Source organism: Saccostrea echinata, unplaced genomic scaffold (genome assembly GCF_033153115.1).
Source record: "Saccostrea echinata isolate AGI-Se365-2 ecotype Australia unplaced genomic scaffold, CSIRO_AGI_Sech_v1 ptg000032l, whole genome shotgun sequence".
NCBI lineage: Eukaryota > Metazoa > Mollusca > Bivalvia > Ostreida > Ostreidae > Saccostrea > Saccostrea echinata.
Genome location: NW_026889781.1, coordinates 706,872 through 722,415, shown reverse-complemented (window position 1 = coordinate 722,415; position 15,544 = coordinate 706,872). Strand labels below are relative to the sequence as shown.

Genomic DNA, 15,544 nt, shown 5'->3' with positions numbered 1-15,544 from the left:
AAATAATCATACGTTCCAAAGGCTTTAATAGCTCAAAGTGTTATCCTTTTATGATCTCTCTCTCTCTCTCTCTCTCTCTCTCTCTCTCTCTCTCAGGAATCAAGAGTATATCTTATAAAAAAAACTTACCTCTACTATGCAAATTGATTTAAAGTTTAAAAGGCAACAAAAAAGTGATATACATGTATAAAAGGGCAGCTAACATATCTTTGTAGACCTATTATTTCCACATATAATTACTATATTTAAAAAAAGATATATCAAGTGTCAATATTTCAAACAATGCAAAATTTCAATTTTTTTATTTACGACCTAATCGTAATATAAATCATGATTTTAAAATATTTTAAAGATAAAATAAATCTTTCTTGATAAAAAAAACCTTTCCTCATAGCCTTTATTTTCATGTTACTGAAGCTCCCTAAAAAAAAATTACCAACTACCTCAGAACGCAGTATTCTCCAGAAAAAAGGAGGTTTGGGGAGGTATAAATTTCCTTCATCATGGACGACATCATTGAAGAACAAACGTTCTGAAATCTACAACGCAAAAGAGATCAATGAAAAATGATAACATGTAAAATTTGCATAAAGAGTTGTAAACTAAAGAGTAAATGATCAGATGATCAGCCAATCAAAATTAATTTCTATTTCATTTTAAATGATATTTTAAATCTAGAGATGATTCCTCACTGTTAAATAGCGAAAAGAATTCGAGAAAAAAAGACTTATATATATATATATATATATATATATATATATATATATATATATATATATATATATATATATATATATATATATATATATATATATATACAGTAGTCATATTGTATTTGTTTACTTTTAAATGCTACGATTAGAGAGAAATACGTTCCTGAGATGTTCAAAGTAGGAAAAATTATAAATTTTTTAAAGGTTAAAACAGAGATAAATATATTCCTACTAATTACAGGGGTATCACATTGACATCTGTAGTCAGTAAATTATTTGAAAAAATACTTTCGTCAAAAATTGAAGATAGCATAATTAGTAGTGGAAAATCATTTCCACATAATCTACAGTTTGGGTTTAGAAATGGTTATGATGCCATCCCAGCATGTTATGTCCTAAAAGAACATATTAGCTACTATGTACACTGTAGATAGAGGTTCTCCAGTTTTCTGTGCATTTTTAGATAATGAAAAAGCCTTTAACAGAATCTGGCATTATTGTCTTTTATTTAATTGTATGATCTTGGAATTGAATCCAGATTTTGGCAAATTTTAAAGTACTGGTATAATGACAGCCAGTGTTTTGTATCATTTTGTGGTGTAAACTCCGATGTAATCAAAACTTATCAAGAGGTAGGGCAAGGAAGAGTACTTAGTGCTTTTATGTATCTTGTATATATTAATGATTTATTATATGAAATATTTTTTTATAACAATGGCAATAGTCTTTTACTGGGTGATTTACACATTCCATTTATTCTATTAGCAGATGATACTGCTCTAATGAGCAATTCACCAAGATTCTTACAATGTTTACTCAACCATGTAAAAAACTATGCATTTACTTGGAGACTCCATTATAATCCTAGTAAAAGTGTCTTTATTGTATTAAGGAAAACACAAAAACGTTCCTTATCTTGCAGCGTTACGCTTTTTGGTAGTGAAAAACCTCAGTCTGAAAATACAATGTATGCTGGTTGCCCTCTCCAGGACAACATGAAAAGTGACAAACTTACAGAACGAGTGTGCAAACTGCTAGATCAAAAATCCACTCTTTTATATTCTGTTGGTGTTAATAACTCTGACATTCATCCCGTTTTATCTGCAAAAATATGGACACGGTCGTACTATTGTCTGCCCTCTACTCCTGCAAGATTTGGCCGTCATTGTCACTAACAGACATGCAACAACTTGAATATGTACAAAGACACTTCTCCTGAATAATTCAAGGATTTTCAATGTTTTCTCCCTGACTTTCAAGAATCTCAAATATTGGTCTGTGGACTATACAGAGTTACATTGATAAATGTCGCCTACTTTTCTTAGGTAGACTCCATAGGTCAGAAGAAACCTTCGTACATTATCAGATCTATTTTTATTTCTAATGCTCATATATCTGAAATTTTTTTTGCAACCAAAAACATGTTACAAACTGCTAACAAATACCAGCTCTTAGATGTGATTGAAAACAATTATAGTATTATATACAGTAAAAAGGAATTTTCAAAAATGATTATCAAAACAATATAGTCAGCAGTCGGTAAACAATGGCGTGTTGCTCTGTCTGAAGATCCTGATATGTCTTTTTTCAGTAAAATACATACCAGGTTAAACCAAAATAAATTGTGGCAGATTGCTAGAGAGGATCCCTAAAAAAGAATATGAATCAATTTTTTGATTCAGGTTTCCTCGATGTAAATTGTTTGTAAATTTTGTCAATTTTGTAATAAGCTAACAAATAATTATCATATGCACTTGATCTTAAGTTGTTTTACATTATTTTACGACAGAGAAACTATGTTTAAGTACACTTAAGATATACTTGATGTAAACGAGTATGTTTTATGTGAAGATCAAGATCCTGATTTACAGATTTTATCGTTAATGGGTTGTGTTCAAGGCACAAGTTTTGAAAAAAAAATCTTTTTACAAAATGGAAGCGTATTATGATAATCGTTGCCTCAACAATATATAAGAACAAAAGCCTTTTCGCCATAGATTGTCGAATCTTATATTGTTCTTTTATTTTCTCTTTTGCGTTGTGTTGTTACATGAATCAATTATTTGATCATACACACTCTCCATTAATTTAGGGGAAATAAAGAACATCTTATCTTATCTCGAAGTTCTTATATCAAAAGATAATATCAGCTTGAATACGGATATATACTATAAGCCGACAGATACACAGTAATTTCGGATCGTGCCATCCCCACCATACTAAAACGGATATACCATATAATCTCTCAAGACGGATTTGTACCATTGTGAGCAATATCAATACGAGGGATATCCGTCTGGAGGAGTTAAAATTGTATTTATTAAGCCAAAAATACCCAGAGCAACTTGTAGATCATAGTATTGTGAAAGCCAAGGAGTTTAATATGAACACAATTACTTTCAAAAACACAGGGCGTGCTAAGGGTGGAGAAACAATACCCTTTGTTCACACGTACAGTCCGAGAAATAAAAATATTAATTCAATTGTTTATAAATTAAATAGCCAGCTTAGAGAGGATAAACAAACGAAAAGTATATACAAAAAAACTGTCGTTTTATTAGCAGTAAACGTCAACCAAAAAACCTCAAGAAAATACTTTGCTCCTCCCAATTCGCTGACCATACTTATACAGTGTTTTATATATATATATATATATATATATATATATATATATATATATATATATATATATATATATATATATATATATATATATATATATATATATATATATATATATATATTAAAATACAATCCAAGATAAACAAACAAGTTCACATTTAATTATTACACTAAGCGCTTTCAGAGTGTATCAAAGTTTATAAAAACAATACAACTTGGTTGTTATGACGTCGTTATTGTGACGTCATAAAGGCAGCATTATATATTGGCGCACGTAAATGTCATTAGTGCGCCAAAAGTAGAGAATTGAACATATGTACATTGTGATGAAATAGACTGCTAATTTTAAGCTATAATGTTCAATTTACATTTAGTTTAGGTTTAAATAATTTAACAAAGTAATCTTCCTTGGCTCTCCGTAATTGTTCATTATTTTCTAGAACTTTATAAAATGGAAATATTAAAAAGTTTCCATTCGCACATGAATCAAAATGTTCACTGCATGGCGTATTCCTGACAGAAGGGTCCCGTATTTGTTGCTTATGGACTCTTACGCGGTCAGCTAGTTTGTTACCGGTCTGTCCAATGTAGTTTTCCCCGCATAAAGTACAAGTCATACAGTATATTAAATTTTTAGATTTGCATGACATATTTGCATTTACGGTAAATGTTTTACCACATTTAAAAGTAAATGAAGTGACGAAAAATTCCCCGAACACACAAAGAAATCATAGGAGCAAAAGCAATGGAAATACAAAATCCGGATATAGAAAGGAAAACCGATTTTCTTACACTGATGCCGTACGCAATGATAAACCACATAGATCTGAATTTCCGGCACACAGCAACACCAATGCATATAAGAACAGACCAAATAACACTCGCAACAAGGATAACCAAATGAGGAAAAACAATCAAGGAAACATGGTGAGAAATGTAAATTATCAACGGCTGACACAACCCAACAATGCCGGAATAAGGGATCAACACTGGAATCTACCCCCTAAAAGGAACCAAAGATGGCGGACAGCACAAAACAGTTTACATGGTTTTAACAGTAAACAAGAAAATCAAACAAGGAACAATTCGGAGAATATTTTTTTGTGGAAAGGACGCTTCCACAAGGGACGACAGAAAACATTCCGATTTCTGCAAATTTAGACAACTCAGAAGTAAGTCAAAAACAGAAAATCGATGTAAAAATTATTAATATATCTCAGAGAGATATTTCAGAAAACGAAATGAAAATTCTAGAAAAGGGTTTAAGATTCACACCCACGCCAAAACAGGATAATGTGGATCTCATAAAAGATACCGAGGAGTTTTGTCGAAAACTTAGACTTACAGAATATTTTCAAAATGAAGAAAATATAGACGAATCTCTTGTAAGAAATAAAAGTAACTTCAAACCACCACCTAATAGAGATAAAAATTTAGATGAATTTATTAGATGTTTACAAAGTTCCGCAAGAAATAATGACTTCTGTATGAATACCCGTATTAAAGATAATATCAATAGACTGGAACGAGAAGCTATCAAAAGCCTCGCAAGTGATAATTCTATTGTTATAAAGGAAGCAGATAAAGGGGAGCAATTGTCATTATGGATATGGATCATTACAGAGAAATGGTTTTAGACCAACTTATGGACACCAACTTTTACAAAGAATTAGTTTCTAATGAGGACAGTAAAACCATATGCAAGATTAAGAAATTAACTTCTAAATTTGCGGATAATTTAACCGTGAAAGAGGTGGATTATTTAACAAATTTCGAAAATAAATCTAGTAACTTTTATGGTTTACCAAAGATCCACAAATCCAAAGAAATACAGGACGGACTCGAAGGTAAAAACGCTTTATATATAAAATTACCTCGACCAACAGATTTAAAGCTTAGACCAATTGTAGCTGGCCCTGCATGCCCCACGCACAGAATTAGTAACTTGTTGGATATACTTCTAAAGCCTCTATGCCAACTTGTACCAAGTTATGTAAGGGATGATATGGATTTTCTTGGCCACATCCCAGATACAGTTGAAATAAATACAGAGATGGTTAGTTTTGATGTAACGAGCCTCTATACTAACATACCACATACACTTGGACTGGAAGCAATCGCTTTTTGGATCGATAAATACCGCAGTGAAATAAATGAAAGATTTTCCAAAGACTTTATCCTAGAAGGATTAAAAATAGTATTAGAAAATAACCATTTTGTTTTTGACAGCAGAAATTTTCTACAAATAAAAGAAACAGCGATGGGCACAAAAGTTGCCCCAACCTATGCCACCCTAGTACTTGGGTTTTTAGAAGAAAAATTGATCAGTGAAACAGACAGAACATTTGGAAATCAGTTTGCCCAATATATACGCTTTAATTGGAAGCGATATTTAGATGATTGTTTCATTTTCTGGAACAGATCTAATGAAGATTTACAAGAATTTCATTCTATTCTTAACAATCTACACCCGTCTATTAAATTTACGGTGGAAAAAAGCGGATTGGAACTACCTTTTTCAGATATCCTTATAATTAAGGAGGGTCGTAAAATCATAACAGATTTATACTACAAGAAAACGGATTCCCACCAATACCTTGTATTTAATTCCTGCCATCCTTCACACGTAAAACGTAACATACCTTTTAATATGGCAAGACGTGTTTGTACCATTGTCATAGATGAAACCAGAAGAAACAGCCGTCTACAGGAATTGAAAACTTTTTTACTTAGACAAAAATATCCCAATGATCTAATAGACGTCGCTATTGAAAGGGCCAAGTCAATACCAACTACAGATCTCCGGAGTTCTAATAGAGCAGGGGCCCCCGCTTGTCGTTACACATAACCCCCGGAACCTTAATATGTATAATTCCGTAAAACAGTGTTTCCCCATTCTACAACAATCCCAAAATCTAAAGGAATTAATTGACCTGAAGAGCATAATCTATAGCCGGCGCCAACCCCCAAACCTGAAGAAACTCCTTACAAGAGCCAAATTTTCGTCAAATGAAGACATACGCACAGTGGCCAAATGTATGGACCCCCTATGTGGAACCTGTCCTTATTTAAAAACAAGAGAGACATTTACTTTTAAGGTGTGTCACTCGTCAGCCTTTTAGAAAATTTCAGTCAGAACCTCTTACTTAAAAACTATTTATTACAATTCAGTCTTTATAACATATTTAAATTAAACAATGTAAAATGTTCAACATTCAATTAAAAAACTGCTCAAAAATTCATAAAGAAGCAAGATTTATAAGGGACTATTTCTTGTGGTGGAAGGATATTTAGCAGAAAATTCTGCAAATCTACACATTTATTAAATTTAATATCTTGGAACTTTAGCCTCGCATACTTTAACTCAGAGAATATTTTCCGTTATGATATGCCTGGAATATTAAATATAGGTCTCAATTTATATATTTATAACAAAATTTACACCTTCGCTCAACAAACTTTGCCAAGAAATGAAGATATATTAAGGAAATCGAGATAAAATTTACACAGTTTTTTGCCAGAAAATCGCATATTTTGACCAATATTTCAAAATTTACATCACTGACCCCAGCTTTTTCTTTCATTATTTTAAACTACTCGATACTTTTGACCAATCAGCACTTAAGTCGTAAAAAGTTTGATACAAGAATATATTCTATTGCCTATGTAGATTTTTAATACACCAAATATGAGACTTTTTTAGTGCAAAAAAGGTCACACAATAATTTACGCGTTTTAATTTGCATGATTTGTTCAATGATAAATATTATTCAAACTATTTTACGTAAAATAAGATTATGTTTATTGTCATGGTTACATCTGATAAAATATGATAACGGTTAAAGTGATTAATCAAAGAGTTACAATTTAAGTGCAAAAAGGTCAACTTAATTGTACCGTAGCTCGGTAAGATGCACACTGACCCCCCATTTTCTCTGCGATTTTGAGTCATACTATATGAGTACTTATCCAAAATATACTTCTCAAAAAATCCTTGATATAACAAATTTCACGAGTGACATACCTTAAATGTGGTAAAACATTTACCGTATATGCGAATATGTCATGCAAATCTAAAAATTAAATATACTGTATGACTTGTACTTTATGCGGGGAAAACTACATTGGACAGACCGGTAACAAACTAGCTGACCGCGTAAGAGTCCATAAACAACAAATACGGGACCCTTCTGTCAGGAATACGCCATGCAGTGAACATTTTGATTCATGTGCGAATGGAAACTTTTTAATATTTCCATTTTATAAAGTTCTAGAAAATAATGAACAATTACGGAGAGCCAAGGAAGATTACTTTGTTAAATTATTTAAACCTAAACTAAATGTAAATTGAACATTATAGCTTAAAATTAGCAGTCTATTTCATCACAATGTACATATGTTCAATTCTCTACTTTTGGCGCCCTAATGACATTTACGTGCGCCACTATATAATGCTGCCTTTATGACGTCACAATAACGACGTCATAACAACCAAGTTGTATTGTTTTTATAAACTTTGTTACACTCTGAAGAACATGTTTAATTTGGAGTTTATAAACAGTTGTGAACAAAGAAATCCGGAGCGCTATGAATTGCGTCCGGTCTATCGGGTGTACTCCAAATTAAACATGTAACATTGTAAATATTTAGTGTTTGGTAGTTTAGTAGTAGTGTTAGTTGTTTTTGCTTCTCTATTTCCTTTGTTTTTATGTCTTCTTAACTTTTTTTTCTTTGACCTGAGGAAGGGACAGGTTGTCCCGAAAATTTGACAATTATTATTGTTCGTGTCGTTGGTCATTTTTAGTGCTTTATATATATATATATATATATATATATATATATATATATATATATATATATATATATATATATATATATATATATATATATATATATATATATATATATATATATTTATTTATATAAACGCACGTAAACAAGGGGAGTTGACGATAGGGAAAAAAACTGTTGTCATCATGACTATCATTAAGTTTTGCTAAAATATTTTTGAATTGTTTTTTTTTTCTTAATGATATCCAGACATGAAATTTATGTTTGTTTTATCTTGCATGAAGGGGATATATCGACGTAGAAATTTAAATGAATATCTAAATTAATAATACAAAGTGGATATATTATAACTATCAAAATTGAATGCCACTGCAAAATACTTTTTTATGCATAAGTACTTGATATTGATTAAAACTGTTGAATAACATGATCTCTAAGAAACTTCACAGGTATTGTCAAACTCAAGCACATCAATTATCGGTATGAAGAAACTGTAATTGTGATTTTACATTAAGAGCAAAACATACATAATCTCAAATAATCTCAAATATCAAAATATTGTTCAATGCTTAATGAAGTGATCCTTTTTTACCTCTGAAGTTTTAAAAAAACTGTTAGAATTGAAAATAAACAAGATTTGCATAATGGGCTTTTTAAGTTAAAAATTCTTTACCTTATATCGGTACATCTACCTGCACATGCGTAGACGCAGAAAATAGCAGTAAATAGAACATTGAATTCTGAGAAAAATATTTTTGTTCACCAAGAGATATTATAAAAGGAGATGTAATGCACAAAATGTATTAGAAAGAAACCACATCATCGCAGAGGACAAAGGTATGTTGAAACCATCGGCGCATGTAAATCTTCATTTAAATTTTTAGAAAAATTCCTTTTTCTCATGTGAGTATTAAGAAAAACAACATAGTGGTATCGAGATTTATATTTTCAGAATATGTTAAACTTTTTTTTTCAAAAATGATGTTGTGTGAATATCTTTTTAATGTTGAATTTAGGTTAAGCAAACACCTACAAGTGCCAGCATGAGTGAAAAGTGGTATGAAAAACACATCGGCGAGAAAAAGACATTTCATGAAGGTAAGGTGTATATATTCAACACATACGGAAGCGTAAAGGGCTCTACACTTGTTGTGTTATAACTTGTATATTGCCTTATATTTTATTGTCTTATCAACATATAAAGTGTAATAACTCCTGATTTATACATATATTTTGAATTGTATTTAGATGTTTTTACATAATTTAAGGCACCTTCTTTCATTTAATTGATTTTATTGCTACAAGTTTTATCGAATTAAAAAAATTGGTTTTAAGATATTGATCAAAGCATGATTTTTAATCATATCAATATAGTAATGTCGATATGTAAAAATAAATATGTAGTTATATCGATATAAATATATGAATATTTCCGAGACGAAGTGAGAAAATATTGTTATTGAATTAACTTTGCAGGGGCGGGAATTCTAATGAATCATCACTTCACTCAGGATTCAGTGAAAGCTCATATACCATTTATTTGCTATCGTGTTCGATTATAGACTGATACAGATTCAAAAATATTTTTAAACTAGAGCCGAGCTCGTTGCAAAGCAACGAATAGGTCTTCCGTTAGAGCTACGGGCAGGAAGACGTAACGTCGAGTCTCTGTCAAGCAACATTTAAAGTTATACAAGATAGCAACCTAAAGGCTTGTAAAGGAAGCAACTTACAATGTTTCGCCAGGAAAAAGACTGTAAAGGTATGTATGTGACATTGAACTTTTTTTTATATTTCTATATATCTTTAGATCTACAGGACATGAATGCCACGCCGAGTGTAGATTAGTAATGCAACATTGAAATCTGTATTAGTGTATGACGTTTGTTAAGAATATCTTGAATTGTTTTTTTTTTTTGTAACTGAAATCTTAAAAAATGGATGTAAAATATGAAATCCCCCTTAAATATAAAATAAAATTAATATCTCAGATGTTTTTTTAATACTTAGCAAAATGCATATTAAAGACAAGTGAGGTCAAGGTCACAGGAAAGTGCATGGAAAAAATGTACCGGCATACTAAAGTTTTATAAAAATGTCTTGAATGGATTCCTCAAAACTGAGCGTCGCCAACGCGTGTGGCGCAGTGGTAAGAGCTCTCAAAAGTGTGTATCAGCATATGAAGTTGAGTGAAATTATTAATGGTTTCTTCAAAACTGAGCTAAATACTAACTTAAGTATAGTGAGATCCAGGTTAAAGGAGAGGTCAAAGTAGAAAGAATATTGATGCAGTTGAACAGCTTACATCCGTATGTATCACAATGAGAAGTTTGAATACTCAGTCTTTAATATCCCTCTCCCCTTTTTCAAGCTTTCTGGATCCGCCACTGATACGAGCTATAACTCTTTGATTTTCAATTTGTAAGTTGCGCCATCTTTCGGTAACATGTTAATATAGAAAATCTTTTAACTACAATGTAACTGTTATCGATGAACATAAGGAATGTGGCCATAGATTTAATAACGTTCTATAAAATGGTGAAATGTATACATGTTGTTTGGAGGATGAAGATTGTGTTTTCATTTGTGTATTATTTATGTAATAGGGATATAAATTGTGAGGCATTAAATATAATTTTAGCTTCAATATTTCGTGCGGATTAGTGTGTCAAAATTTTTGCAGTTGTATAGTGTCAGAAACATGTATGATAAAAGAATTATTCGTATTAAACATGATATGGGGTTTGTTTCCTGTTATTTTTTTCTATTAAATTAGGTAGAAATTTAATTTTTATTGATTATATGAGGTTTTCATTAGTAATATGTTATTGTACAAGACTGTCTGATTCTGATGATATATGATATGTATATGTTCTATTGATCTATATATGAGGAATCGACGATCAAAAGTTGTGAGAAAGCACAAAACAGCGTAATCGCTGTAATCCGAGTTTCTTCTAAATAGGATGTTTTCGAGGCGGTCCGCGCTCTGGGTGGAAATAATTAGACGCCTTTATATATCCTCGTGTGTCAAGCATTGAATTAAACGCATTGTAAAAAAAATTAAATACCGATATTATTTATAATTAAAGCAGTATGACGAAGTTAGCGTCGGATTTAAAAGCCGTAAATTGGAGGAGACATGTTTTTAATATCGATGAAATGAAGCTGAATGTTCTTAAGATATCTAAAAGAAATATTTTAAATAAAGCAAAGGGAGAGATAGAGCATGGGTCTGTGTTTTTGCGCTATAAAAGCATCTAATTATCAGTTCAGCGGGTATTTGATGTCAGTTTAAATGAAGTTGGAATCCATGAGCCGTTTGTATTACTGGCGGATTTTGAGGGGGGCGGGAAGGGGAGGGGCACCCCTTTTTGTGTTCAAAAAGAACCCAAAATTTCATATATCAATGATTTTTTTTCTTTTTTGATGAAACTGTGGGGACCTACAGGCTACTCTGACTTAATCTGGTCGGGCTATCCCTCTCCCCTTTTTTCAAGCTTTCTGGATCCGCTACTGAGACGAGCTATAACTTTTTGATTTTCAATTTGTAAGTTGCGCCATCTATCGGTAACATGTTAATATAGAAGATCTTTTAACAACAATGTAACTTATCTCGATGAACATAAGGAATTTGGCCATAGATTTAATAACATTCTATAAAATGGTGAAATGTATACATGTTGTTTGGAGAATGAAGATTGTGTTTTCATCTGTGTATTATTTATGTAATAGGGATATAAATTGTGAGGCATTAAATATAATTTTAGCTTCAATATTTCGTGCGGATTAGTGTGTCAAAAGTTTTGCAGTTTTATAGTGTCAGAAACATGTATGATAAAAGAATTATTCGTATTAAACATGATATGGGGTTTGTTTCCTGTTATTTTTTTCTATTAAATTAGGTAGAAATTTAATTTTTATTGATTATATGAGGTTTTCATTAGTAATATGTTATTGTACAAGACTGTCTGATTCTGATGATATATGATATGTATATGTTCTATTGATCTATATATGAGGAATCGACGATCAAAAGTTGTAAGAAAGCACAAAACAGCGTAATCGCTGTAATCCGAGTTGCTCCTAAATAGGATGTTTTCGAGGCGGTCCGCGCTCTGGGTGGAAATAATTAGACTCCTTTCCTCGTGTGTCAAGCATTGAATTATAACGCATTGTAAAAAAAATTAAATACCGATATTATTTATAATTTAAGCAGTATGATGAAGTTGGCGTCGGATTTAAAAGCCGTAAATTGGAGGAGACATGTTTTTAATATCGATGAAATGAAGCTGAATGTTCTTAAGATATCGAAGAAAATATTTTAAATAAAGCAAAGGGAGAGATAGAGCATGGGCTTGTGTTTTTGCGCTATAAAAGCATCTAATTATCAGTTCAGCGGGTATTTGATGTCAGTTTAAATGAAGTTGGAATCCATGAGCCGTTTGTATTACTGGCGGATTTTGAGGGGGGCGGGAAGGGGGGACACCCCTTTTTGTGTTCAAGAAGAACCCAAAATTTCATATATCAATGATTTTTTTTCTTTTTTGACGAAGCTGTGGACACCTATAGGCTACTCTAACTTAATCTGGTCGGGCTATCCCTCTCCCCTTTTTCAAGCTTTCTGGATCCGCCACTGATACGAGCTATAACTCTTTGATTTTCAATTTGTAAGTTGCGCCATCTATCAGTGACATGTTACTATAGAAGATCTGTTAACTACAATGTAACTTTTATCGATGAACTTAAGGAATGTGGCCATAGATTTAATAACGTTCTATAAAATGGTGAAATGTATACATGTTGTTTGGAGAATGAAGATTGTGTTTTCATCTGTGTATTATTTATGGAATAGGGATATAAATTGTGAGGCATTAAATATAATTTTAGCTTCAATATTTCGTGCGAATTAGTGTGTCAGAATTTTTGCAGTTGTATAGTGTCAGAAACATGTATGATACAAGAATTATTCGTATTAAACATGATATGGGGTTTGTTTCCTGTTATTTTTTCCTATTAAATTAGGTAGAAATTTAATTTTTATTGATTATATGAGGTTTTCATTAGTAATATGTTATCCTACAAGACTGTCTGATTGTGATGATATATGATATGTATATTTTCTATTGATCTATATATGAGGAATTGACGATCAAAAGTTGTAAGAACATATATGGCAAGAAATTGGTACTGTGTTTTTAGGTCATACTTTTGTACCCTAGGGTACATCCCCTATTTATCCTTTAGCTATAAGGTTACAAAAAGGTTACAGTATAAAACCATTGAAAAATGAAAGTAGAAAATTTCTGAAGGACTGTTAACGTGACCTGGTTACATTGGGTACAGAAGTTACTTAATAATACAAATTCTACTTTTATTATTATATGTATTATCTGGATTCTGAATGTAACGAGAGTACAGAAGGTACTATGGCTACATGATTTACATTTCTAAAATTATACATTATTGACATATTATATGACCTTTGGCACGCAGCAACCAAGTTTCCTATTGACCTTAAGCTTTGGAAACAAAGGGTCACAACCAAACATACATAGCACAGTGTAAGAGACACAAAGTATCAATATATTAAATGCAAATTTTAAAGTGTAAAATTTCAGCTCCTTACCTGACATTTAATTGTGATTAATAGTCCAATGTTCTTAAAAAAATTAATTATCAATTGACTTCAGCATTGCATGCTACACTGGCCACCTGCTACCTATCACATGTCATTTACCTGTGACCCCACTCTGATTGGCAAACACAAACTCACAGTGCTTGATGATGTACACTATACACAAACCCATTTATCACATCATAATTATAATGTATGTGTACTATTCATTGTGATCAGTGTTGTATTCATAACAATTAATATTATTGCTGGAGAATTTTTTAGTAACTGTTCTATTTCAGGTCAGATTATATATAGTTTCATTTATTTTATCTATCTTTGATAAACAAAACTAGTAATATCATAACAATTAAGTTTGATTTTTGTGTGAAAAAACATTTACCTAAAAATTACATTCCTTAGATGTCAGTCAGAAATTATCACAGAGTAATGTTATCTTAATGTAGAATCGAGCAAATCAGCCGTCCTTATTATTGTTTTTTTTCTACATTTTTTTTTTCATTTCTTGTAGTGTAAGTCATATTGGCTAGCTAGTATACCACTGTAGTATAATACTATAAAAAAGTGCTTATATGAGTTGGCCTCTATGTACTTTCAAATAGTTATATATATAGCCTTGAAAATATACTGAAATTTCAAAATTACTCTGGTATTGTTTTAATATTCCATCTAAATTTCATGCTAATTTTCTCTTCATTTTTCTTTTGTGTATTTTCTCTTTTAGTAATTTCTTCTCATTAGTCATATATAACTGTATAAATTTAATCAATAATAGTCAATAAGAATTAATTCATATTGAAAGAAAAATCATACTATATAGGTCTACATGTACTTTTTACAAGGTAGTGTACATGCATTCATTCTTTTACTGGTCATTTATAATTAGGCAATTATATAATGCCTCTCCTATGGATATTCAGAAATTATTAATATATACAGTGTACATTATAGGATAAATCTGCATGTACCTAGGGGACAAACTTTTGATTCAGAGGGGAGGGAATATGGCAATTTTTTTTTTTTTTTTTTTTTTTTTTTTTTTTTTTTTTTTTGGTTAGATTATTTATTTTTATGTTGGTGAAGCTTCATTTACAAGAGGATCATGGACAGCTCTATTATAAATTTCATTCACTGAAAAAAAAATGATGAGCAAAAAAGAAAAAAAACAACAAAAAAGGGGGGTGGGGGTGGAAGGAAATTTGGTTGTTAGAGAAAGACAATTTTTAATAAACCATGTCGTATTGCTAAGTGAATCAGACACAGGAGATTTATAATTATGCAGTACGTACAGTGTAACAGTCCAGTGATTTGACAGACTGGTTGCATAGTTATTGAACCTGATTATTACAGTTGATATTTGTAGGAATGTTGAGGTGAGCTTGTATATGTGCATATTTACTTGACATTGAAGGAATATGTATATGTTATGCTTTCCATGTAGTTGATAGGTGATTATTGACAAGTTTAACTTTAAGTGATTTGTATTTGTTTAGTTGGAATAGTTTGTGCACATGTTTTGAGTTAAGTAGGAATCAAACAGCAAAATAGTTGTAGAATTTTAGCTTAAAGTTGCCAGGGACTTTTAATTGGTATTCCCTAGTAGATAATCCATAGCTTTCTGGAAGATTTCTTGTTTTCCTGTAGTTTATCTTGTTTTCAGTTGATTTTCAGGGGTTTATTGTCCAGTTGTAAACTGGTAGAATTCTGAATTGTTTACAAACTTGGTCGCAGGTCAAGCCCGATTGTAAAAGTTCGATAGATTAGGGATGTTTGGAGTTAA

The 15,544-nt window shown here is 31.2% G+C and overlaps 1 protein-coding gene across 1 annotated transcript; it reads left to right on the top strand.

Moving 5' to 3' along the window:
* The first annotated feature begins 4,938 nt into the window (after positions 1-4,938).
* On the top strand, positions 4,939-6,183 carry LOC133197844 (uncharacterized). Its single transcript, XM_061334033.1, has one exon. The coding sequence runs from the start codon at positions 4,939-4,941 to the stop codon at positions 6,181-6,183; it is 1,245 nt and encodes a 414-aa protein (XP_061190017.1).
* The last annotated feature ends 9,361 nt before the right edge of the window (positions 6,184-15,544 follow it).

What these genes read in the sequence shown, in the direction of transcription:
- LOC133197844 (XM_061334033.1), top strand. Translation starts at nt 4,939, where the DNA reads ATGGATATGGATCATTACAGAGAAATGGTTTTAGACCAACTTATGGAC.